Genomic DNA, 23,390 nt, shown 5'->3' on the forward strand with positions numbered 1-23,390 from the left:
GAGTCTTTAGGTGTTTAATTATTTGATTTCGTGGCTGAGAAAGTGCCTAGTGTCATCCTATTATATAGGAGTTGTGGTTTAGTGCTAGATGAAGTGTTCTGATGTAAAGCCTATTTATAGGCTCTTTTCTTTATCAATTACACACAGAGCTTTATCATTTCAATACGTCTCTTTTGTTTTTCCTTATTCGTTGTATCAACCAGGCGGTGGAAAGCAGCTTAACAACGGCGAATCTTGGCCTATAGATGTGAGCCCCGGAACTACTGGGGCCCGCATTTGGGCACGAACGGGATGCAGCTTCGATGGAGCTGGACGTGGCAGCTGCCAAACAGGTGATTGTGGAGGTGTCCTCCAATGCCAAGGCTATGGCCAACCCCCAAACACCCTAGCAGAATATGCACTTAACCAATATAACAACTTAGATTTTTTTGATATTTCTCTGGTTGATGGGTTCAATGTCCCAATGGACTTTAGTCCCACGGACAATGGATGCACTAGGGGGATACAATGCACGGCTGATATTAATGGGCAGTGTCCTAACGAATTGAAGGCTCAAGGAGGCTGCAACAACCCTTGCACTGTGTTTAAAACCGATCAATATTGCTGCAATTCTGGGAGCTGTGGCCCTACAGACTTCTCTAAGTTTTTCAAGGATCGGTGCCCGGATGCTTATAGTTACCCCAAGGATGACCAAACCAGCACATTTACATGCCCTACTGGGACTAACTATAGGGTTGTGTTCTGCCCATGAAGGAGGTGTTCACTTTGCTCTGCTATAGAAGACATAAATCTGCTGGCAATAGCTAGTTGATAATATCGCTTGTATGTTTGTGATGCAATAATTTAAGGCTTGAGGGCTTTGTCACTGCATGTACATGTGTTAGTGTACATGCTTTGTGTAACACAATATTAATAATATTAATGTACTCATCCAAGGTACTATTATAAATGATTCGCTCACGAGTTTTAATTCAAGTGGCATGAGATAGATAGCATGACGATAGAAGTAAGTTCAAACTCTATTGTTCTAAAAGAAAATAGATTTTGGGGAATGACATTTTTCACACTTGCCCTTGATGATAAGAGTGTACATTAATTTGGTGGTCATTCTTTAATTTGGGGACCTCCCATTCTCGCCTCCAACAACAAATTTGGTACATATTAGAAAGAGAAGAATTTGAACTCAATAGAGCCATAATATCACATGAATGGTTTATTAACTTTGTTTTTTTATCAAGTCTCCCGCACTTGTATAAGGGTGTGTGTAATATAAAAAATCAATGCATTTCAAAGCCTTAATTACACTGCACCTGCTATGACCCTATTGAGGATGATTAACGATCCCCGCCAACTTAGCTAATAAAATCATGTGGAATGGTAATTTGGCTAATGAAGGCGGTGATTGCATATGTAGCCTTGGATTCTTGGGCTAGAAAAAGCTGAGCAGCCTGAGTGAATACCGCAAAGACCCACTCCTTGTTTAGAGAAATTGAAAACTCATACTCAATGGCTGCTTTTTCTTCTTCTTCTTCTTCTTCTTCTTTTTGTATTTTTTTTTTCCCGATCCGGGTATTCGTCAGTGGCCATTTGAGATTTGACTGCTGGGTTGGGTTTTTAATTGGGCCAGGAACATTGAAAGTATATTATAATGGCAAGCCAATCTCGTTATTACACATTAAGGACCAACACAAGTATATATAGACAGACAAGTCAAGACGGATCGCTTTTCTAAATTGATGTTTTTTGTGCATCTTTGAATTCAAAATAGGAAAGACCATGCATGTTTTTTGGGGGTGAGTTTCCTAAGAGCATCTTCAATAGAGTCTCCAAATTTTAGCCAAATTCTAATTAAAATAGCTAGAAAGCTATTATAGCAAATCACTTAAAATGTGTTTCATCCAGCAATATTCTCTATTATGGCTAATCTGAAATATTTTAGTATTATTTTCTCTTTCTCTTTCTCCCTCTTTCTCTTGCAAATCAAATATATTAAAAAGAAAGGCTAAATTACTCAAATGGTCCTCAAACTTATACCAAATTTATATTTTGGTCCCTCAATTAAATTATTCGTTCAAATGGTCCATCAACTCTATATTATTTGCTCCATTGATCCCACCGTCTAATTTTTTGTTAGATTTAACCAAATTTTAGGGTAAATATGACTTTTCATAATTAACAAATAAAAATAGGGTTAAAATAAATACAAAATTAGAAAAAAAAAAATTGAAGAAAAGGAGGAAGAACAGAAGAAGAAACCCACGTCAGATTGGGAGGAGGAGGTGGAGGAGGAGGAGGAAGAAGAAGAAGAAGAAGAGTTGATGGAAGAAATGACCAATTTGCCCTCATATTTAATGGAAATATTTACATAATGTAACGGTAGAACCAATGAAGCGAATAATATAGAGTTGATGGACCATTTGAACGAATAATTTAATTGAGGGACCAAAATGTAAATCTGGTATAAGTTTGAGGACTATTTGAGTAATTTACCCAAAAAGAAAAGTTGAAACCCAACCCCACCAACCTCCCAAATGTCTCTATCTCTCTCCCCCTTTTTCTCTCTCCTCCTAGCCAAATTCTCTCTCCTCCTTGCTAGATGTAGAGAGCCAAAAGTTGGTTCTCCAAAATAGAGAGTCAAGTAGGGAGTCTGCTGGAAGTAGGATTTTCTTGCTTTTTAGCCAAAGTAGCTAAGGATGAGAGTCTGCTGGAGATACTCTAACACACTACATTGCAGTTTTTATTTAATTATAATTGATTAAATTGTTTTATAATTGGATATTAGTATGATTTTTGAAGTTAAAGAAAATTATACAATTGTGTCTTCAATGGATATGTCTTTTTGACTTTGTTTAGTTGCTTTTTTTCATGATGGCTTTGCTTTTTGTTTTTGTTTTTGTTAGTATATGGTTGCAACTTAATCAGAAATTGCATCGCAGTTTCTGATTGTTTAAGTTGAATTATTTAAGTCCCAATGATGATTTGATTTTAAGAAGAAGTCTATCTTATTTTGAAGCTATATGTTCTTTTGACTTAATTTTAGTAACTTTGATCACGGCTTTTCACTTTTTGTTGCTTTACAATTTTGTTGAGTTAGTTTTTGTTTGGTCAGTTTTGGTTACAAAATGAATTACAAAATGGATTGTAGTTTCTATTTTAAATAGTGATTTTTTTTTTTTTACAATAACTAAGAAAAAGAAAAAAAAAATTGAACCCCTGCTGGGCCACCACCTTCTCTCCTCTGTAGTGGCCGTGTTTATTTATGATCTTATGGATGCCAGTAATTGACTTTTTATGTGATTGAGTTGTGGAGATATTAGTTTTCATTGAGTTATGGACTTTTTATGTGAGTGCCTATGTTGCCACTAGAACTCTTCTAAGTTTGCAAGTACTGATTGTTGATCTGGATTAATTTTGTGTTTTGCTTACTTATCCATAGGCATATGACTAGTTGTTTAAAAGTCATATTGTCTCCAGGATTATTTGATTATTGTTGTTGTCAATCTGTCTAAATAAGCTTTATATTTACCCCTTCCACCTAAGTACCAATTTCAATTGTTCTTTCTTTAGGAGCTATTATTGGCCATTCGAAAAAGTCATCATTTGCAATCTCTCTTATAAATGTAAAAGGAAAATTTACACCTAGAAGATTGTACATTGAAGTTGTTTTTTTTTTCCTAATCAATGGGTGACGCAGCATGACCACTGGCGGATCCACAGAGGCGCAAGGAGGTGCAGCTGCACCTCCCCTCGCCGGAAACTTCCTTGGGGATGCTGGAATTTGCCCATTTGCTAGTGCCCACCAATTGTTCGATTAAATGCCTCAAAGATGTTGTATTGTTTGCTGCTGTGTGAGACCCTGAATATTTACCTTATATTGTTGGGCTCGATCTCACGAGCATGTAGGAGAAAACGGTTCATCAATCGAAGCTACACAACCAAAGTTATGAATTTTCGAAGTTTTTCTTGAATATTTGAAGTCAAGTTGCAAAGGCACAGTTTAAGGAAGAAGAAGACTCCGCGTCGGCGCTTCTGATTTTGATTCTTTTTTAAATGGCCCAATAGCAAGCCAACACATGTCTATTTCTAATTGGCTTAGCTAAAAAAATTCATTAAAAACTCATACATGTGCCAAAAAATTCACCGAAAATTACCCCAAACTTTTAATCACGTGTACTTTTATTTCATGACCTCCAATTTACATGTGCTTTTGGTTAGATTAATTGGTAAATTTTGGTTAGATTAATTGGTATTGAATTTCGTTAGATTAATTATGTAATTGACATCGATTTTGTTCATATTTGATATGAATTTTAGTAAACTAACTGTGTCAATGACAAGAATTTTGTTCATATTAATTGATATCCATATAGACTATAATCCATTAGTTGTAGACGTAAAACTCTTATTTGTTTTAATTATGAGTGACATTAGGATTTTGCACCTCTCCTGAAAAATTCCTAGATCCGCCACTGCGCGTGACAATTGATTGGATAAATCTTAGCCTAAAACATGTAACTCTAGAATATACCAGGAAGATATGAGGAAACCTCAAAGTTTATTGATAAAATTAGAATAACAAAACATAACCCTAACCACGGGTAAAGTATGCTTAAATACTTCCAGAAAACATAGGAATAACAAAGGAATTAAAATAGGAAAATAACAAAGTTTTCAAAAACTTTAAAAACTTTAAAAACTTTAAAACTAAATTTCGAGCTACTAAAAACGATCTCGGATGCCCGAAAAAGCCCATACATCATGACAAAGAAATGTGTTTTACTCGTGACGTCGTTCCCTTCAAATCAACAGGTCATGGATCCGATTTTGAGCTCTGAGCCCAAATCTGCAGTTTACCCGATTTGCCTTTGCAAGCGCGTCGCTCCAACTCTTCTTCGATTGTTTCGGCCATCTGTTCTACATCAATGGGGGTTGGGGGGTTTCAAACTTGGGATCTCTTCCAACATTGGGAAGAGAAGTACCACTAAACCAAAAGCTAGTTGATATTACTTTTTTAAAATACCAATAACATTTATTGTTTTCTTTTTTTACTATAAATTTGACATACACTTCTCACTTACATAAATATTGAAAATTATACACACCATTTATCTCCATAACTATAAAGTTTAAAGGTTATGCTGGACTTCTTTTTTAGTACAGTCGATTTGGGGAAAGGGGATTTATACGAATATTGATTGGGTACCTGGGAGTTTCGAACCTCTGTCCACATGAGTGAAGATGGAAGAATTCATCCAACCGAGCTATACCCACTAGCACATTATGTTAGACTGGTTTGCACAAAAAGCTCGCAAACAAGTGGACCATCACCCTCTAGTGAGCAAATAATTCCACTTCAATAATCAATGAAAAGGCGGCCTTTTTTTAAAGATGAATTAAATCAAGACATACTAATTTAAGTGTGCATCAAATTTCAGGCCTCACAATTTCAATGGCAATGCATCCTGCTCATACCCCGGTAAACAAGGCCTGGTTATCCACCAGCCATGCACTTTGACCTAGTTTTCGTACCTACGATCCTTGCTTTGCCCGAAACCATAGTTGAAGAAGATATATAACCATTAATCTCTGGCATATTATAGCTCGCCAGAAGGAAAGAGATCCAGAAGTAACTCAAATCCTTCTTGGTCTCTTTCTCTCTGGACATTTTATACCTTCAGTTGTTCGTCTCTTGGGATCTCTACCTTTCATAGACAAAATGCCTCGCGGAACTCTTGAAGTTAACCTTGTCAATGCCAAGGGTCTTAAAAACACAGAGATTTTTGGTAAATTTCTCATTCGCTCTCAATTTTTTTCCCATGTTGGCTGTGTAAATTTTCATGGTAGCTGATAATTAGTTTTCGATCAGACTGTCTCTTGGGTTTACTAATTTTGATGCATCAAATATTCTTCTTCGTGAGAAATTATTATATGTGACAGTAACATTACGTATTATGAGAATATCCTATAATCTTAAAGGTTCAAATTTTTTATTATTCTTTCGACCCTTTTGCTGAAACCATTTGATTTACACTACTTTGTGAAGCTATACCCATGAAATATCTATAATATTTTTTTGGGGGGGAAAGAAAGAATATAATGAAATTTTATTTGTTTGATATTAAAATGCATATAGGTAAAATGGACCCTTATGTCGTCATCACCTGCAAAAAACAGCAGAAAAAGAGCACGGTGGCAACAGGTCAGTTTTCTAGTTCGCCTATATTCTTAATATCTGACTGAAAAAAAAAGTTATATTGTTAAATAGTGCACTCAATCTCCTTCATTAATTTCTTTTTAGCGAATTTACATAAGAGCCCAAATTAATATTGAAAATATATAATTTAATTTTTGTGCAGCAATGGGGTCCAATCCAGAATGGAATGAGAGCTTTGTGTTCGGCGTCTCTGATGATGTCAATGAACTCCATGTGATGATAATGGACAAGGACACTGGGAGCAAGGATGACTTTGTGGGAGAATTAACGTAAGTTGAAGCCCCAATCTGCGAAATATTTTCCAGTCAATTAACAAGTTTTGTTAATTTGTCTCATATTATAAATATATTTTGACAAAACTATTTTCTGGTTTGATCATCATTTGCAGTATTCCACTGAAAACTCTCTTTGTGGAAAAGAGGCTACCACCAATGAAGTACAGTGTCCTAAGGAACAAAAAGTACCATGGGGAGATTAAACTTGGCCTCACCTTCACTCCTGCGGTAATTTTTCCTTTTCTTTTACATTAATTACTTTCATTGTTATATTTATGGCACATTTAAACCCGATTCATAATGGAGCAGAGTGGTACTACAAAATGTTATAAAGATTTGGAATTTCCGAAATGAGACTTACATTCTATAACTCAATAAATTGTGCATTGTTCTTAGGTACACAATGATCGGGATTTGGACTTCGTAGGCGGATGGAAGGAGTCCTCCAGCAGCTATGGTTGATGGAACGAGTCGACTTGCTAGGAGTTCTATGTACTTTAAATGCCTTGGCTTAGGAGATTTAAGGGTTCCATTGCTAATAATATGTGATTTCCCATTAAGAAAAAAGACAGTATATATTCCATTTTTGAGAAGTTCTTTTTGGCTCTTGTGAGGTTGAGCATTGTTATTTCATAGAAGAAAGATATCGACAGACGTACAGTTGGTCCAATGAAGCCTTCCAATTTGTATAAATTGAAACGTATAATCATAAAGGCAAAATAACTAGTTCTTATTTAATTCTTTGTTAAATGAAGCTGCTAAGAAACATTTGATTAATTTCCTATTAAAAAAAAATTTTGATTTTTTTTTGGGGTTTTATCAATTCAAAACGTACGGTTAGTTTGTAAAAAAATGTTAACCAACTTTTACAATTCAATATATATATATGAGATTGACCTAAAATAGAATTCAATGTCAATTGCATTGGTTGATTGGATTTTAATGAAATATATAAATAATGAAACATAAAAATAAGATTAAAAAAAAATCGTCAACGAATCAAACATAAAATAATCTTACGTGGCCCCAAAATTATTCTAGCTCTAGGAGGATTGTAAGAGCAACTCCACCGGTTGACAACTGCCCTGGCAAGACAAGGCCCGAGTCCAAAAAGCAGCTTCCAGCGGGCTTGTGAAGTCCGGGCAGGCCATGGGTCCCACGAGACTAGGGCAGCCTGCAGGCGAAACCAGCCCGAAGGTTCTTGATGTTAGCATTGATGCCAGCCTAACATCAGCGCAATAATTCAAATTTTTTCTGCCACGTGGCGCCTTTTGGTGCACCGATGCTTTTTTTTTTTTTCATATCCAACGACTAGGCTTTTTTGGGAAAAACAATTGTGAAAAAAATTCGAAATTTTTTTTAAAATTCACCCAAAAATTCTGAACTTTTTTTCTATAAATACCTACCATTCTTCTCCACTTTCAACACAAAATCCTCATATAATTTCTTCTCCTTCTATTATTTTTCATTTTCTACACAAAATTTTCAACACATTCCATACATCAAACAAAATATAATTAAAAGAAAAAACCACAACCAAAGCATAATTAAAAATAAAATAAAAACCACAACCAAAGTATAACTAAAAATAAAACATAAACAACACATAAATAAAAATATTCTCCAAGTTAATTGGTTAGGTTTAAAATTTTAAAATAAAATATAAAAAAACCAAAAGTGAATAGTATTTGCCCTTGCCATGGCAATGGGTGGAAACACACATTGCTTTTTGCAAGGGCAGCTACTATTCATGTGAATAGTGTCTACCCTCTAGCTCCCCCTTGCCCTTTGCCATGGCAAATGGGTGGAATTGCCCTAAGATATCCTTAGGCTTAGCTTAGAGACCTTAAAATATTAAAATATTAATGGAGCCTAGGTGTACTCTAACCCCATATGCACTGCGGATTCATATAATTTTTTTACTCACAAACATAATTGATGCAATCCAAATAGAAAAGGAAAGCACCCAATAAAATGCAATCCAAATGGAAACTTGATAATTGCATCAAAACATCACTATTTAGCTTAGGCTTATTATCACAAAACGTCCCTGACGTTTGTGAAACTATCACATTGCATCCTTAAAGTTTTTTTCTATCACTGATGGTCCTTAACGTTAATATAGGTGCTCTCAAATAGTCATTCTGTTAAAAAAAACTGTTAAATTCAGGGATATAATCGTCAAATCAATCCAAAATTATAAAATATATATATAAGTTTCTCTCTCCCCTCTTTCTTTTCTGTTTTCTTTCCTTCTCTCTTCTCTGTCTCTGTCTCTGTCTCTGTTTCTTTTTCTCTTCTTTCTTCCTCTCCCCGAGTTCAGTCATCTATCTCCTTTTTCTTTTCTTTTTTTTCCTTCCCTTCTCTTAATCAATAAAACGAACCTGCATATTAACTTTCAAGACATCAAGAGGCGTGATTGCAAGATGGGTAGTGCCAGCACTGAGCATTTCACCAACAGTGCAGAGCCCATAATATGCAGGTGAAAATTCTTCACACAGCCTCCCTTCAACCCTTCTCATGATCTTTCCTTGTTCCCAAACTCTCTCACTTCCAATCTCAAATTATCACATTCCTACAAGCTCCAGGGCCAAGTGGACCAAAACCCATTTCATAGATTCTTCGGTTGGAGCTGGGTCAAATAGCGAGAGAGAAAGAGAGAGAGAAAGAGAGAGAGAAAGAAGAAAAAAAGAAAGACAGAGAGAGAGAGAGAAGAGTGAACTCGGTGAGAGTAAGAAGAAGAAGAAAAGAAAGAGAGAAAAAAGAAGAAGAAAGAAAGAGAGAAGGGAATGAAATAAAAAAGAAAGAGGAGAGAGAAGCCTGCACTCGGGGAGAGGAAGAAAAAAGAAAAAAAGAAAGGAAGAGAGAGAGAGAAAAGAGAAGGAAAGGCAACAAAAAAGAAAGAGGGGAGAGAGAAACTTATATATATATATATATATTATAATTTTGGATTGATTTGACGATTATATCCCTAGACTTAACATTTTTTTTAACAGAAGGACTATTTGAGAGCACTTATATTAACGTTAGGGACCATGAGTGATACAAAAAAACTTTAAGGATGCAATGTGATAATTTCGCAAACGTCATGGACGCTTTGTGATAATAAGCCTTTAGCTTAAATGATAAGAAAGGTCGATCGGGGAAATGGGTTGGATTAGGCTAGGTTGCTTAAACATAATGTAAACATAAAAAAATCATCACTTAAATATTACTCCAATAAATAAATAAATAAATTTATTGAGTAATTGTATATTTGGGTCATGGGTTTGATATATTGTTCGGTTTTTATTTTGTGTGTTAATAAATAAAAAACTTAATAATTGTTTTAGCCAAAATTAACATATATAATAAATGAGGTAACATTAATTTGGGAGACTGAACAATTTAAGTGCCCGAGACAATCGCCTCATTGGGACTTAGGACAAGCTTTGATTCGGAAATTACATGACATGTCGATATTGTATTAGAAATTCACTCAAATTATAACTACGTTATGTATGTTGAATTTTGTTTCAATGATTGTACATGTCGCATGACATAATTTGAATAAATTCCTAACATCGGATATATTTGCCACCAATGTACGTATTATAGGATCACGTTGGATTTGTGGTACGTGGAATTGATGTGAACCAAGTTTGCAGGATCGAGGGTTCTATCTTATAACCAATGTGAATTCATGTGATGTTTGCATACATTCAACTAACTCAAATCAAATTATTGATTTCTTCTTAACACCCTATATTCTCATAGCTTCACTCATCCATGATTAATTTGCCCTAAATCTCCATGTAATTAAGCATGCACCTATGGCCTAGAACCGATTGACGCAGGCGCAGCGTGTGTATGCAGTTCCTTGTCATATATCCATGAATTTCGACTTCTTCCCTTTTTTCTTTTTCTTTTTTGTTGGTTACATCTACTTGCCAAACCTTTTTTTTCGACCATCCCCTCAGGACTAGCTCCAGAGGCTTACTTTGACTGGGCTTTCACGGCTACAAATGAACGCATGCTCTTTGTCCAATAATCCTGTGTTTATTTCGGGTTCTTCAGCCCTCATCCGTAGTTATTTCCAGTTATATAATTCATTAAAGAGACAGATCCAAGAAAAAAAGGGTCATAACTTGATTACACTCCCAAAACCTTCTTGCTCATATTCATCAAGACATCACACTCATATTTTTCCCTCGAGATTAATTTGTACCTTCTTTTCTGAAAATGGCGCCTCGAGGAACCCTTGAAGTTACACTTGTTGGTGCTAAGGATCTTAAAAACATGGATTCAATGGGTAATTAAGCATGCATGCAGTTCATGGCTTTTTCATGCATGATGATCGGTTTGCGATGATCTTATGAATTAGAATATGTTTCTGACAACATTTAATATGAATACATGTAGGTATGATGGATCCTTATGTCGTATTCACCTACAAAGACCAGGAGAAAAAGAGCCAGGTGGCAAACGGTCGGGTTTCTAGTCTCCCTGAATTTTTAGTATGATGTTTAGTATGATGTTGGGATACTACACAGTGTGGTTGAATGATCTGAATCATCTAGCTTTTAATCCTCATTTAGGAACCATATACATGCAAATCAATGCAGTCGAAATCCGATCATTTGATTATATCATCATGATCATTTCATTGTTTGATACGAAACATTGTGTCTGTCTACTTATTGTGTTATAGTTAGATGACAAAAAAAAATAGTTCTTATTTTGTTGACTTTTTTTTGTTAATATTATCATTGAATGAGTTCTGATTAAAGATAAATGGTTCAAGTCATCGGATCACATTGATGGTTTTTCTCCTACCGAGAAAAACTTTTCGAGAATAGTTAAAAGGAATCCCTCATTAGAACAAGATTGAATATAACATATACATATATTTTACGGGGACATGAGAACAAAATGATTTTGAATTTTTTTATATAAAAAAGTATATTATGATGAATCGTTAATTCACTTGTATTACATACCAAGTGAAATTAATATTAAGAAAAAAAAAGTGTTTGTGCAGGTCAAGGGTCTGTACCAGATTGGAATGAAACTTTTCTTTTTACAATTGCTGATGCTGAAGATGAACTCAGATTGAAGATATATGACGAAGACTCTGGTAGCTCTGATGATTATGTGGGTGAATTAACGTAAGCACTTGTAGCTCCCTCTTATGAAGAAAAAAATAAATTTCAAGCTTTCAATACTAACATAATCTTGTGAATTAATTTTTATACTAAAATAAATAAGAATTAGCCCTCATTAAGAGAATAGCACATGACATGAAGGTTTTTATACATCCGATTATATAATATAATAGCATAGGATTTTCTCTTCAATTTCCTACATGTTTTTGTGTATTTAAATTTTTTTTACTGTGAAATGAGATTTTCTTTTTGGGTTTTTTTTTCCACTCTTAATAGTTTTCTTGAAAAAATTTACTAACAATGTTCATGCAGAATTCCACTGGATGGAATAGTTACCGACACCGGGTGCGAAGGGAGAATGCCACCAACGCCATACGAGGTTATGAGGAACGACAAAATCAGAGGAGAAATTACCATTGGCCTCTTTTTCAATCCTGAGGTATTTTTTCTTTCTCGTCCACTTAATTGATATATATATATATATAGTTAATCGTTAATCGGTTAATAAGTTAATCAGTCCCGATCTCTTGGTAAGTTAATACGGTTAGCCCTCCTGTATTATATACATGTATAACGAAATTAAGACTATAAGGACATGTTTACTTACCAGAAATGGGGCATTATTAACGGAAATAAATTATCATATTCATGCAAGGCAATTGTACCATGTAAAAAGCTGCTTTAATCTGCTTCAAAATTTACGATAATATTTTAAAGTAGTAATTAACCATGCCTTTTTTTTTCGAATATATATATATATTTTTCAAATATAATGTATGTATCGTCTGTTTTTCTCAGCCTGGCAGTGGAGATCATCACGACTGTGATGAAGAAGACGAGTGAAATGGTGGAAGGAAAGAGTCCACATGCGACTGATTGTCTGAAGAATAATAGTTTTGCTCGATACCAGTACCATATATGATTTTTTTTTTTTTTTTCTGTTTTCCTTTTGTTGTTCTTGAAGAATAATACCAACTTGGGGATATCAGTGTTCCATTGGTAATACATTGATAATAAACTTTCATTTGTTTTTTACCAATAATTTTCTTTCTGATAAGCACAAAAATGGGGGCCTAAATCCATTTAAATGATCAGAAACTCAACTGGGAATTTTCATTAGCAGCACTTTGATGCATTTTATCTATCGGTAAGAACTACAACAGTTTTGACTTCCAAAGACTCCCTTGAGAGTTTAAATATTTCTCTTGGCCAGTCAATACATACGAAAAAAGGTAAAGGCAAATATCCACTAACAAAATAAATGTTATATTCAGATGGAATTCTTTGCTACAACACAGGAGACATGCAGCTACAAGGTTTCAAAATGTATAACTTGCTGTAACCTGTGTACCATTACAGATAGGAATTACCTTTCTTCTAGGACTTTACCTTTCCATGATAATCCTTACTGCCTCCTAAGCAAGGCTTCTGCGAATCAACCCCGCCGCAATTCGACAAGCTCACATTTCCTGCAGGTAGGAATGGAGAATTCATCGATAACTGTTGGCCTGAACCGGCCCCACTGCAATTTGACAAGCTTACATTTCCTGCAGGCAGGAATGAAGGATTCATGGATGACTGATGGCTTGAAGCAACCCCGTTGCAATTTGACATGCTCACATTCCCTGAAGGCAGGAATGAAGGATTCATGGATAACTGTTGGCTTGAAGCAACCCCCTGGCAATTTGACATGCTCATATTCCCTGAAGGCAGGAATGAAGGATTCATGGATAACTGTTGGCTTGAAGCAACCCCATTGCAATTTGACATGCCCACATTTCCTGAAGGCAGGAACGAAGAATTCACTGGTAACTGTTGGCCTGAAATAGATTGTTCTGGTGCGTCAAACTGAGGTAATATATCACTTTGAAAAAAGCTGGGTGAGCCAAAATCTGGTAGTGCCAAGCTATCTCTGTGGTTGTGAGAGGTTTCGATTTTTTCTTGGAAGTAACCCTGAAACAAATCATCCTCTATTGGTATTGCACCTGTAAGAGTCTTGAATGCAAAATCTAGGCATGGGTCAGACCAAGAATCCATGAAAGGGAAAGAGAATTGTGCCTCCGGATTCTCAATAGCTGCCTTCTCAGTTTCAAACTTCTGTGGTTTCTCTTGAGGAATAGCTTGGTCTTCAAGAAAATTCTCGCTCTTGTTTGATGACTGCTCTGGTATTGAAGTGTCTATAGTAGTAGTACAAGGATAATTTGCAAATTTCGTCTCTGGCCCAGCTTCAGGCAGCTGAGATGCTTCATCTGCTGAATTGACAGCTTGGATGGCTTTACTTTTACTGGACCTTCCAGTTGCATTTCGAAGAGCTCGTTCACTGGACATAAAATTGGGCAGCAGCTCAGGTTCAACCCCAGCAAGCCGTTTTGAAGATCGATGAGGCAACTTAAGTTCTTTATTTTTCTTGGATTTGTTAACCCTAGTATTTCTGTTGCAGCTCTTTTCCATCTCACTTTCAAGTGAGTTCTCTTTCTGCAGCACATCAGCTGCAGGTTTCAGAATAGGCTCATTATCCACAGTATCAGCTATTGGCAATTCCCCCGTAAGCGTTTTGAATGCAAATTCTAGGCATGGGTCTGAGCCGAACAGAAGGGAGAACTCTGGTTCTGGCTTCTCAGAATCCATCCTCTCACTTTCCAGCTTTTGTTGTTGCTCTTTAGGAACCATTTGGTCATCAAGTGGCATCTTGCCCTTGTTCAATGCCTCCTCATGTGATGTAGATTTCATGTCAGTTAAAGTATGATGTGCAACCACTGCTTCTGATGCAGCCCCAACCTGCTGATGTTCATCTGAAGCCAAAACTGCATCTTGACTGCCATCACTTTTACTACACTTTCTTACAACTTGAAGAGCTTGTTCACTGGAAACCGAGTTAGCTACCTGCTCTGGTTCAAGCCCAGCAAGTCGTTTTGAAGAACGACGAGGCAAGTTAAGCTTTTCCTTGCTTTTTGATTTCCTCGAGCCTGTTTGGGTTATTCTGACATTGCCTTTTTCCATCACAATCTTAAGTGAATTATTCTCATTCAGGGTGTCAGCAGCAGGAGTCAAAACAGGCTCATTTCCAGCCAAAATTATTTTCCCTGGATCTGTCGCAGAACATTCAACTTTGAGCAATGACCTTTTGCCTTCATGTACGTCAGCAACTTCAGGTTTTGGCTGTGATGACCTGATTGGAGGACAATCTTCCATAGTTTTGGGACATTCTTCAACTATACCCTCTGGTAAATGCTTCTCCTGGACAACATCAGCTGTCAAAGCAACAGCAACTCCACTTTCAGTGGGTACCCTCTTGTCTTGCAAGTCGGAGCTTTCAGTTTCAGGTAGTTCTAAGCCGCTCATTTCAGAACTACCTTTATCTGCAGTGGAAGTTCAACAATGGGAACAATGCAGTTAGATACCAGGGGATTTCATTTCCCTTTATAACTTGGACCAAATCTAATATACGTCCTCAAGTTGGAGAATCATTCATCATGATGTCATCTATTGACCTCTCACCTTCAAAATGCTGTTGCCTGGTGACAGGGTGCTTAAATTTTTGCCTTTTAGTTGCAGATGATGGCTAAAATAACAGCAAACGAAGAATGATCAGAATAATGAATTCATCCTTTAAATACCAAGTTCACATATATAATAAAAAACTGATAAAATCATAAACATTGGCTGCTAAGAAGCCTGCCATCCATCCGGTCATAGTTATAAACTTATAATGGGGTATCAGTTTTGACTTGAAGTTCCTTGGTTCATATTTGTATTCATTAAAGAAAAATTACTGAATACCTTTTATCCCTTCTAGAGATGGGAAACAGAAGAGGAAAAAAAGAGAGTGAAAGGTAATCCATCAGCTTTATTTACAGATGGGGAAATTCTACCATTTGTTAAAATGGGGAGTACTAAAAACATTGAAGAATGTTTCAACAGAAAAAACATTGAAGAATGCAAGCCAAAGCACAAACTATGTTCTGAGAAAAATCAAGAAAAACAATAACAACATTGAAAATGGAAACCCCACAATGCAAGAAAGTTTTCACTGCTACATAAGTGCAAGAGCTGTAATTATTTCTGGGACTGACAGATGCAATTTGTTTATGAATTCAGCACCACTATGCTATGCAACTAAAAAGTATCAGAGCAATACATAGAACACATTAGTTAGCCCAAATTTCACTAAGTCCTCTCTGCTTTAGTTTGGAACATATTTCAGTCAAGTTTTCAAAGTGTTTCAAAATAGAGTGATATAAATAATATCACTTGAAACTTCATTATGTTTTTTCCCATGCTAGTTATACATCACAGCTTATGTGGCATGGTCAATTGTCATTCAAGAAACCATGGGTTAAAATGCTACAATTTTTAAGGGATACGCCAATACTTATTCTGAATTTTTACATGGTACGATTTCCAAACTGAAATCATCAAGAAACCCATTAAAGAAAAATTGTTGGTAATTGTACTAGCAAACGATCATATACAAACCCAAGAGAGCATTGATGACGAAAAATAAGAAGCATGAACTTGCACTTACTGTAATTTCGTGACTTTCATCATTAATCAACGTCAGCTCATTGGTGCACTTATTCTTGGGTTTAAAAGCATGTCTGCTTATCTCTCCAGTCTCTAAATAATGCATAACAGCATTTTTGGAGCGGAATACATATCCACTGACTGGATCTGTGTAATACTGTAAAAAGGTGGGAGCCACTAAAAATCAACATAAAATCTTTAAGTACAGAACTTATTGGAATAAACGAAAATTAGTTGGAATTATTCCTAAAGCACGGCTGTGCATGGAAGGCACACATACACATGCATGTGTGGAGAGAGATAGAGAGAGCCTGGGGTTGGGAGCAGAACTGACATAAACTGGAATAAGTATCAGAGAAACTGATTTTATACCGGGTCTCTTCTAAGTCGATTTGCAACCCTTTTAATTTTGATCTCTTTTGTCCACCCTGATGGTAAATCCTCCACATTATGCTTCTCAACATCAACCTAAATTATGCATCAACAATTAGCATCAGGCCTGATTAAACAAGTGTAATAACATGAAATCCCTAAACAGAAAATGCAATCATCCTGCAGCTTCAGTATGTCATGCAATAAAAACTTGTAGTGGTTCCATGACGCTCACTTGCTATGCTTTGTTTTCTATGAGGGAATTTAAAAAGCCAATTTTCATCTTAAAGTTTCTACCCTTTAAAGAAATGAAACATGATTCTAGGAAAAAGGTCGAAAATGGTAAACTTTGATCCTTTAGAACATTACATCACAAAAGGTACTAAGTGTTCTCTACTAGATTGTAGTTAGATTATGATTTCTTCTGGATTCAAGATTTCAGTTCATGAATCGCATAGTTTCTCTAAATGAGAAAATATTTTAAAGCATGAATCGCATAGTAAAACATTTTGATGCACCCACAGCTGAAGATTTTGTTTCGAAGCATTTTTAGTATCCTTGTCCCCATCCAAACAATTAACAAAAAGGAATTAAAGCATGAGAATATCAAAGGGAACAAACTTTGTTTGCACTCTGCAAGGGAGCGACAGTCTTCTTTTTTATCATGCATCTCTTGTGGTTTACAGTTTTGAGATTTCTGGACTTGCAACTCTTGCGCTTTACAGTTTTGAGGTACCGAAACACCTCTGGCTTGGAATAGAAACTACATTCTGTTGAGGGATCAATGTAACACTGCAATAGGAATACAATTATATAAGAAATAAAGAGAAATGTGTATTGTTGGAGTCAACACATACTGAGAAAGATCCCTGAAAGTTTCTTCACAATCCATTATCAACATCAACAATAAAGTTAAAGGAGTAATTCTGTAACATCTGATAGACCCGTTCATTTCCTTCTTGATATGAAAGACAAAAAAGTAGTTACAGGTATGGTTGAAGAAAGAAGATATTACAGTTTATTGTTGGAATAATTATGCCAGACATGGCTAAGAAACAAACAACTGCTAGAATTCTATCGTACTAAAATCTTGGCTAAGGATTTAATGAACTGTTCCCACTAAAGACAAGAGGCGCACCATACCTGACCAAGTTCAGTAATAAATCTTAGATGAAAAATCAATTTCAAAAGGGTTAAACGCCTAGAATCCTTTCAAAACCACTAAAACTGTCTTCTTAAACTTATTTCTAACCTATGCCATGAAAGGAATAAATCACTACTTGGTTAAAGTAAAAAGTTATCATCTTATATCAAATATAATGTTACCCATATATTGATTAAAGAAACTATAGCATTGTTATACAGCCAACCATGCCGGCATACTCTATGGGAAAATTTAGGACGGTATATATTTGATATATATTTTCCAATTAAATTGCAATGAGTAATTAATACAGTCGTAAATATTGAGCGATGACATATTGCAGATGCATGTCAAGGTGCCAGGCCAACCATGCATTTCGGAATACGAGCTAAATCTCAATTATTAACAACCAAGGAGTTCCTTGTAAAATTAAAAAGGAGGTAACCACTAGTGATGACTTTATAACAAAAGGGAAAAAAAGGTGACGAGTATAAATTCAAAAGATGACAACAGAAATATACAAAAACTATTATTCAAAAAGCACACAAAGATACCTTGTATTCTTTTCCAACATGCACACCAGTCTTTCGCGTTCTCACCTCCACTTTCCAACCCTTGGGTAACCATTCAGGATATTCCGTTGTGTTCACTACAAGCTGTCAATAGCAAACAAGATCCAATAATAGAAGAATCTAGAAAATGGTTTCGACAAAGCCCAAAAATAAAGACTCACTTGAGAAGGAATTTTTTCTGAGTGGTTCTGGTTGTGCAGAGTAGTTGGCTGAGGATTTCCACCATTGGTGCTTGCCATTTTGCTATGGCGCATAACATCATCCTTAGAATAGAAGTTTTTCCCAGTTTCCAAATTGGTATAAAACTGCAAATGTGAACGTGATTATGAGCTTAGTGATAGCACAATGACAGGATATTTTGATTCTAAACTTTCCGTTTTAGTTCACTAATATATTTCCTGTTTTAATACACGTCGACAGCAATTATTTATTCTGTTTCCAAGTTGACGTACTTTTCTAACTGTATTGCTCAATTAGGTCACTGGAAAGGAAAAGGAAAAGGTTAAAAATTGTTCCTCGGACATAGTGATAAGATTTCCATTTTGGTTCAGATTCCAACATTTCTCTCAGAACAGTCATTTTGCACCTGCTTCCAGTTCAAGAATTATGTCACACATCAACAGAGTAAATCACAAAAGAGAGTTTAGTGAGTCACATCTCACGCTACATCTAAACCAACTCTATACTGTCATTTATGTGCAGGAATATCAGTCAATAACCACCTACTGTCTAAATCTTATTATTACACTTATGCAGAGAGAAAGACATACAGATTCCAAAATCACTAATACAACAAAAGCTTCCTTTACGAACTAGATAATTGTCGCGAAGCCAATAAACTCCTAAAACAGAATGCATTTTAAGTCAATTTCACTTATTCCAAAACAGAAACCTTCTGAAACTCCTCAAAATGCAAAATTTATTAACTACAAACCAATGCAATCATGCAACAACACCAGCATGCAACCCCTTTTCATCAACCAAGCCCACATTTCACACACAGGCAGAAACACTCACATATCACCAGCATCATCAAGGGCAAGTGAATCTAACATGCAACTAGAATATAAGACTTGCATGAAGCTAATCAGAGTACCATGGGCCAAATTAACACAACCAAAACCACAAGCACTCCCATCATGGTGGCTCAGTCAGCAGTCAGTTACTCAACAGCAACCACAAGCTAACATAACTGAACCAATTGAAAAACCAAATAACCCAAAACCAAGATTGAGTGCTAGTAAACGAAACCCTAGAAGGCAGAAGCACGAAAGAGAAGAAAATGTTACCTCAATTTTGCGACCGGTCTTCTGCACTCTAAATTGGACGGCCCAGCCGGCGGGGAGCCAGTCCGGCGAGCTCTTGGCGACCATTTGGCCGGAATATGAAGCTTCCGGTGAGGAATCGACGGAATCTTAGAGGTGTTCGGCGATCAAAGTTTGGACCTTTGAGGCTCTCTTTGTGTTTTGGTTTGGTTTGTCTTGCCTTGCTTTCTCTCTCTAAGTAAACGGACGTGAAAGGTAAATGAGGATTAGCAACAAGTAAGACATATATTAGTGCTTGTGGATTGGACCGGAGTCAATCTGGGCACACGTGTTCGTGAACCATAAATCTCTCGCTTTCTCTCTCTCTTCTGTCTTTGGGTTGGTCCAAGCTTAAGTAGCTTGCTAGATTAGGACGATACATTCGAGTTTCCAAAATACAATATTGTTTGTGTGTCCAAGACGAGCCATTGCTTTTATGACTCTACACTTTTAGTAGCGGTAATAAAACCCAAAAAGAAAAAAAAACCACCCATGGGTTGGTTTTGGATTTTTAGTCTTGGATGATGTGGTGCTCTCTGTGTTCGACTTTTTTTTTTTTTTTTTTTTTTTTCTGGGTGCTGCAAAACGGCCAGAGAAAGGTTCAAGTCCCACTGTTGCACGAGTTGTGAAGATAGTTCGTGTGATGAAGGTTTATCACAACTTCGAAGTTGCTGGAGTAGGAGGGGAGAATTTATCCTCTATACCAAAAATAGAAACATTAGTAGCATGTAAATGCATGTATAAAAAACAAGAATATATGAGGATTGTAGCTCAAGTAATTAAGAGTAGTTATCATTAGACAGAAGAGTGTTCGATTCCTTTCTAACTTATATCATTTATAGAAAAAAAGAAAAAACTTGGGGATGATATTTAAAATAAAACTGTATGGTAGCGGCATGTGTGTGTACAGAAGAAACATATACTTTTAAGCTTGTTATTTTTAGGATAAGATTTCATAAAAATGAATTAAATTTTAATTAAATTAGTTTATTATTCAGACAAATTAGATTGAATTTCGAACACCCATATTTGGGCCAGTAAAGTTGTAAATGCATGCTAGGCCCATTATCAAATCTCAACCCGGTTCAGTTGGCCCACTACTTCTTTTTCTTTTCTTTTTTCTTTTTCCGGTGCCTTATTGTTTCACTATTTAAACAAAGTGGGTTATGGCAGGGGCTTTATTCTTTCACGCCCAACAAACAACGAACGAACGAACGCTTCTCTATCAGCCTCCGATCGTCGATCTTCGACTCTCTCTCTCTTACCGCAGCCAAGAGCAACGCCATTGCGGTAAACGTGAGTATGAAATTTCCATTTGTTTAATTTCTCATGAATCACTTACTGGGAATTGTGCATAATCCAAGAAATTTCAATTGGATTAGGTCTGCGTATGTTCATGGACACGGGAGAATTTTCTGACAAACTAGGTGTATAATTGTAGTAACTTTTTATCTACTTGGAGCTTAATCGCCCTCTAGATTTGAGCGGGGATGAAAGATTGGAAGTTTCCGATAAAAGCATGTTTACTAGCTTAAACTGATTAAATAAAGAGTTCCCAATTTGAAATCTTGTAGGAGCTTGACTTTGCAGCAGTTTTTTATTTGTTTTTCCATATTGGTTGATAGATATGATGCATTCTAAGTAGACGTTGTGCCGCGGACATCCGTGACAAACCATTTATGGTTTATCAACGAAGGGGGAAACGATCAGCCAATCCAACATTATCATTATGGTTGGGTTGAAATTTTAGTTTTCCAGATTTCACTAGGATTTATTTTCCAAGTTTCAGTAGGATTTCTAGTTCCCTAATTTACCTAGGTTAGAATTTCTGTTTTAGCAAGGGATTTTTATCCTATTGTCTCTAGGTTTTGGTTTGCTATAAATACCCCTCCCATGTAATCCATTATGCAAAGTTGAGTTATTGAGTAAAGTTTATTTTCTAGAGATTGGAGAATTCTGGGCCAAGGTCTGGTGTGAAGCCACATGAGTGATTCCAGACCTATTTTATTGTTCTATTTTCTGTTTTCCATTGTTTCACTTCCTCTAATCTACCCAAATCTATAATTCACCCATATCCTACATCACATTGTTAATTGCAGATGTCACTAAAAGAAAGCTTAGAAAGATTTAAGAAGCAGCAAGAGAAGTGCCAGACAACCCTTTCCAGCATTGCCTCTACCAAGGCCGCGGCAGCTCCGAGACCCGCTCCTGCAGCAGCTAGGGCTCCTCCTCCAGCTGTCAAATTTTCAAATGATACCGAGAGACTCCAACATATTAATAGCATCCGGAAAGGCCCTGTTGGAGCTCAGATCAAGCGTGTTATAGACCTGCTGTTGGAGGTTCAAACTAAACCCACATTTCCCATTCTTTCCTTGTTGTAAATTATTATTATATTGTTTTATCAGTCACAATGGTTCATAATTAAGTGGTGTGTGCACTTTAAAGCCTGAAAGGAAATGGCTTTGAGGTTCCCATCGTTGTAAACTTGTGTTTGTTTTGTGTTGGAGATATACACAGCAAGGAAAATTGTAGATGTATTTTTATATACAGATGCAAGTTGTGTTCATATTTTTATAATGATGTTGAACTCTTAGGTGAATATATACTATCCCAATTTAGTAGTTTGGAACCAGTTTTGTGGTTAAAGATTTTAGATTCATGACGGGTTCAATTGGAGTAATCAGAAAGGGGGGCTAAAATTGGTAGCAAATCTGGAATTGAGTTGGAGTAGTTTTATGCTCTCTTGTTAACATCTTTTAGTCTCCCTCCCTTCCCCTGCTAACTTTGCTAGGACCATCTAGTGACTATGAATCTCTGTGTTTACATATTTTTGCAGACAAGGCAAGCCTTTACGCCAGAGCAAATTAATGAAGCATGTTATGTTGATGCGAATGCTAACAAAGCTGTCTTTGACAGTCTGAGGAATAACCCAAAAGTTTATTATGATGGGAGGCGCTTCTCTTATAAGGTAACTTTGGATTGTATCCACCTGCATGCTACAGTAGACTAGCATGTGTTTTATCAGTTGAAGTATTGATAGCATTTTTGTTTATCACATCCATGAAGGATGTATTTTTACTTGTATTTTTTTTTTATATGTAGTCCAAGCATAATGTCACGGATAAAAACCAGCTTCGTTCTTTAGTACGGAAATATCCAGAGGGCATAGCTGTCATTGATCTCAAGGATGCATACCCGAATGTGATGGACGATTTGCAGGTAAATGATTATTAACTAAATAAATTTCTGAATTACTACATCTCCTACAATAAAATATTAATAAGGAAAATTATTTTTTAGACTTTGAAAGCTGCAGGTGACATCTGGCTGCTTTCAAACTTTGATTCTCAAGAGGACATAGCATATCCAAATGACCCCAGGTTGCCTGCGATGAATGTTGATGATGAGCTTAAGGTGCTCTTTAGGTCGATTGAATTACCTCGTGATATGATTGACATCGAGAAAGAACTCCAGAAGAATGGGATTAAGCCGGCCACGGATACTGCAAAGAGGAGGGCCTTGGCACAGAGTCAAGGCATTCCTAACAAAGCCAAACCCAAGAAGAAGAAGCATGAGATCAGCAAGAGGACAAAGCTTACAAACGCCCATCTTCCGGAGCTATTTTCCAGACCCTAAAAAGTTAGGTGAAGCTGCTATGTGAAAGGTCTGCAAGATGTTATGGATGTATGCAGATTGTACAAAAAGTATTGGAAGACAGATAAGATAGCCCAAAAAATGTACTTGAAATATCCGCCATGTTTTTGGCTCCGAAATGCCAGTTTGAGGATTAAATTTGTTCTTATCAAATGCTTTGATATAGGAACCTGAAATTTCTACTCCT

At 36.2% G+C, this 23,390-nt stretch overlaps 5 protein-coding genes across 6 annotated transcripts in view; 4 read left to right on the top strand and 1 right to left on the bottom strand.

Annotated features, from left to right (window-relative positions):
* Positions 1 to 956, top strand: part of LOC110759139 (protein P21) — a 5,599-nt gene extending 4,643 nt beyond the window's left edge. Inside the window, exon 3 of the mRNA XM_088253230.1 lies at positions 204 to 956. Coding sequence (XP_088109356.1) covers positions 204 to 751 — 548 coding nt within the window. The 3' untranslated portion in view covers positions 752 to 956. The remainder of the gene's footprint in view (positions 1 to 203) is intronic.
* A 4,653-nt stretch (positions 957 to 5,609) lies between these two features.
* On the top strand, positions 5,610 to 7,227 carry LOC110759159 (elicitor-responsive protein 3-like). Its single transcript, XM_021961196.2, has 5 exons — positions 5,610 to 5,783; positions 6,134 to 6,199; positions 6,357 to 6,483; positions 6,603 to 6,717; positions 6,886 to 7,227. The coding sequence occupies exons 1-5, from the start codon at positions 5,717 to 5,719 to the stop codon at positions 6,949 to 6,951; spliced, it is 441 nt and encodes a 146-aa protein (XP_021816888.1). The 5' UTR covers positions 5,610 to 5,716; the 3' UTR covers positions 6,952 to 7,227.
* Positions 7,228 to 10,582: 3,355 nt separating this feature from the next.
* Positions 10,583 to 12,804, top strand: LOC110759145 (elicitor-responsive protein 3-like). The gene is made up of 5 exons (XM_021961181.2): positions 10,583 to 10,780; positions 10,891 to 10,956; positions 11,510 to 11,636; positions 11,946 to 12,072; positions 12,432 to 12,804. The coding sequence occupies exons 1-5, from the start codon at positions 10,711 to 10,713 to the stop codon at positions 12,474 to 12,476; spliced, it is 435 nt and encodes a 144-aa protein (XP_021816873.1). The 5' UTR covers positions 10,583 to 10,710; the 3' UTR covers positions 12,477 to 12,804.
* Positions 12,805 to 12,878: 74 nt separating this feature from the next.
* LOC110759144 (uncharacterized) lies at positions 12,879 to 19,926 on the bottom strand. Of its 2 annotated transcripts, XM_088253432.1 has the most exons (9): positions 19,535 to 19,926; positions 18,698 to 18,831; positions 18,407 to 18,550; positions 18,228 to 18,329; positions 17,151 to 17,321; positions 16,530 to 16,625; positions 16,159 to 16,314; positions 15,132 to 15,195; positions 12,879 to 14,992 (listed from the first exon to the last, which is right to left on the bottom strand). In XM_088253432.1, the coding sequence occupies exons 3-9, from the start codon at positions 18,497 to 18,499 to the stop codon at positions 13,011 to 13,013; spliced, it is 2,664 nt and encodes an 887-aa protein (XP_088109558.1). In that variant the 5' UTR covers positions 18,500 to 18,550; positions 18,698 to 18,831; positions 19,535 to 19,926; the 3' UTR covers positions 12,879 to 13,010. The 2 variants fall into 2 exon arrangements, with proteins under 2 accessions (XP_088109558.1, XP_021816869.2); XM_021961177.2 differs by lacking the exon at positions 18,698 to 18,831.
* Positions 19,927 to 20,703: 777 nt separating this feature from the next.
* LOC110759185 (transcription initiation factor IIE subunit beta) lies at positions 20,704 to 23,385 on the top strand. The gene is made up of 5 exons (XM_021961221.2): positions 20,704 to 20,845; positions 21,649 to 21,888; positions 22,386 to 22,517; positions 22,652 to 22,768; positions 22,850 to 23,385. Exons 2-5 carry the CDS (start codon positions 21,649 to 21,651, stop codon positions 23,183 to 23,185), a joined length of 825 nt encoding a protein of 274 aa, XP_021816913.2. The 5' UTR covers positions 20,704 to 20,845; the 3' UTR covers positions 23,186 to 23,385.
* Positions 23,386 to 23,390: the final 5 nt, after the last annotated feature.

The sequence above is a fragment of the Prunus avium genome, chromosome 5 (genome assembly GCF_965620075.1).
Source record: "Prunus avium chromosome 5, drPruAviu1.hap1.1, whole genome shotgun sequence".
In the NCBI taxonomy this organism is placed as follows: Eukaryota; Viridiplantae; Streptophyta; class Magnoliopsida; order Rosales; family Rosaceae; genus Prunus; species Prunus avium.

What these genes read in the sequence shown, in the direction of transcription:
- LOC110759185 (XM_021961221.2), top strand. Translation starts at nt 21,649, where the DNA reads ATGTCACTAAAAGAAAGCTTAGAAAGATTTAAGAAGCAGCAAGAGAAG. An exon ending in TTATAGACCTGCTGTTGGAG is followed by an intron (nt 21,889 to 22,385) that starts GTTCAAACTAAA and finishes ATATTTTTGCAG; the next exon opens with ACAAGGCAAGCCTTTACGCC. An exon ending in GGAGGCGCTTCTCTTATAAG is followed by an intron (nt 22,518 to 22,651) that starts GTAACTTTGGAT and finishes TTTTATATGTAG; the next exon opens with TCCAAGCATAATGTCACGGA.
- LOC110759159 (XM_021961196.2), top strand. Translation starts at nt 5,717, where the DNA reads ATGCCTCGCGGAACTCTTGAAGTTAACCTTGTCAATGCCAAGGGTCTT. An exon ending in GACTTTGTGGGAGAATTAAC is followed by an intron (nt 6,484 to 6,602) that starts GTAAGTTGAAGC and finishes CATCATTTGCAG; the next exon opens with TATTCCACTGAAAACTCTCT. An exon ending in GCCTCACCTTCACTCCTGCG is followed by an intron (nt 6,718 to 6,885) that starts GTAATTTTTCCT and finishes CATTGTTCTTAG; the next exon opens with GTACACAATGATCGGGATTT.
- LOC110759144 (XM_021961177.2), bottom strand. Translation starts at nt 19,618, where the DNA reads ATGGTCGCCAAGAGCTCGCCGGACTGGCTCCCCGCCGGCTGGGCCGTC. An exon ending in CAGAAAAAATTCCTTCTCAA is followed by an intron (nt 18,330 to 18,406) that starts GTGAGTCTTTAT and finishes TGCTATTGACAG; the next exon opens with CTTGTAGTGAACACAACGGA. An exon ending in ATGTTGGAAAAGAATACAAG is followed by an intron (nt 17,322 to 18,227) that starts GTATCTTTGTGT and finishes TTCCTATTGCAG; the next exon opens with TGTTACATTGATCCCTCAAC.
- LOC110759145 (XM_021961181.2), top strand. Translation starts at nt 10,711, where the DNA reads ATGGCGCCTCGAGGAACCCTTGAAGTTACACTTGTTGGTGCTAAGGAT. An exon ending in GATTATGTGGGTGAATTAAC is followed by an intron (nt 11,637 to 11,945) that starts GTAAGCACTTGT and finishes ATGTTCATGCAG; the next exon opens with AATTCCACTGGATGGAATAG. An exon ending in GCCTCTTTTTCAATCCTGAG is followed by an intron (nt 12,073 to 12,431) that starts GTATTTTTTCTT and finishes TGTTTTTCTCAG; the next exon opens with CCTGGCAGTGGAGATCATCA.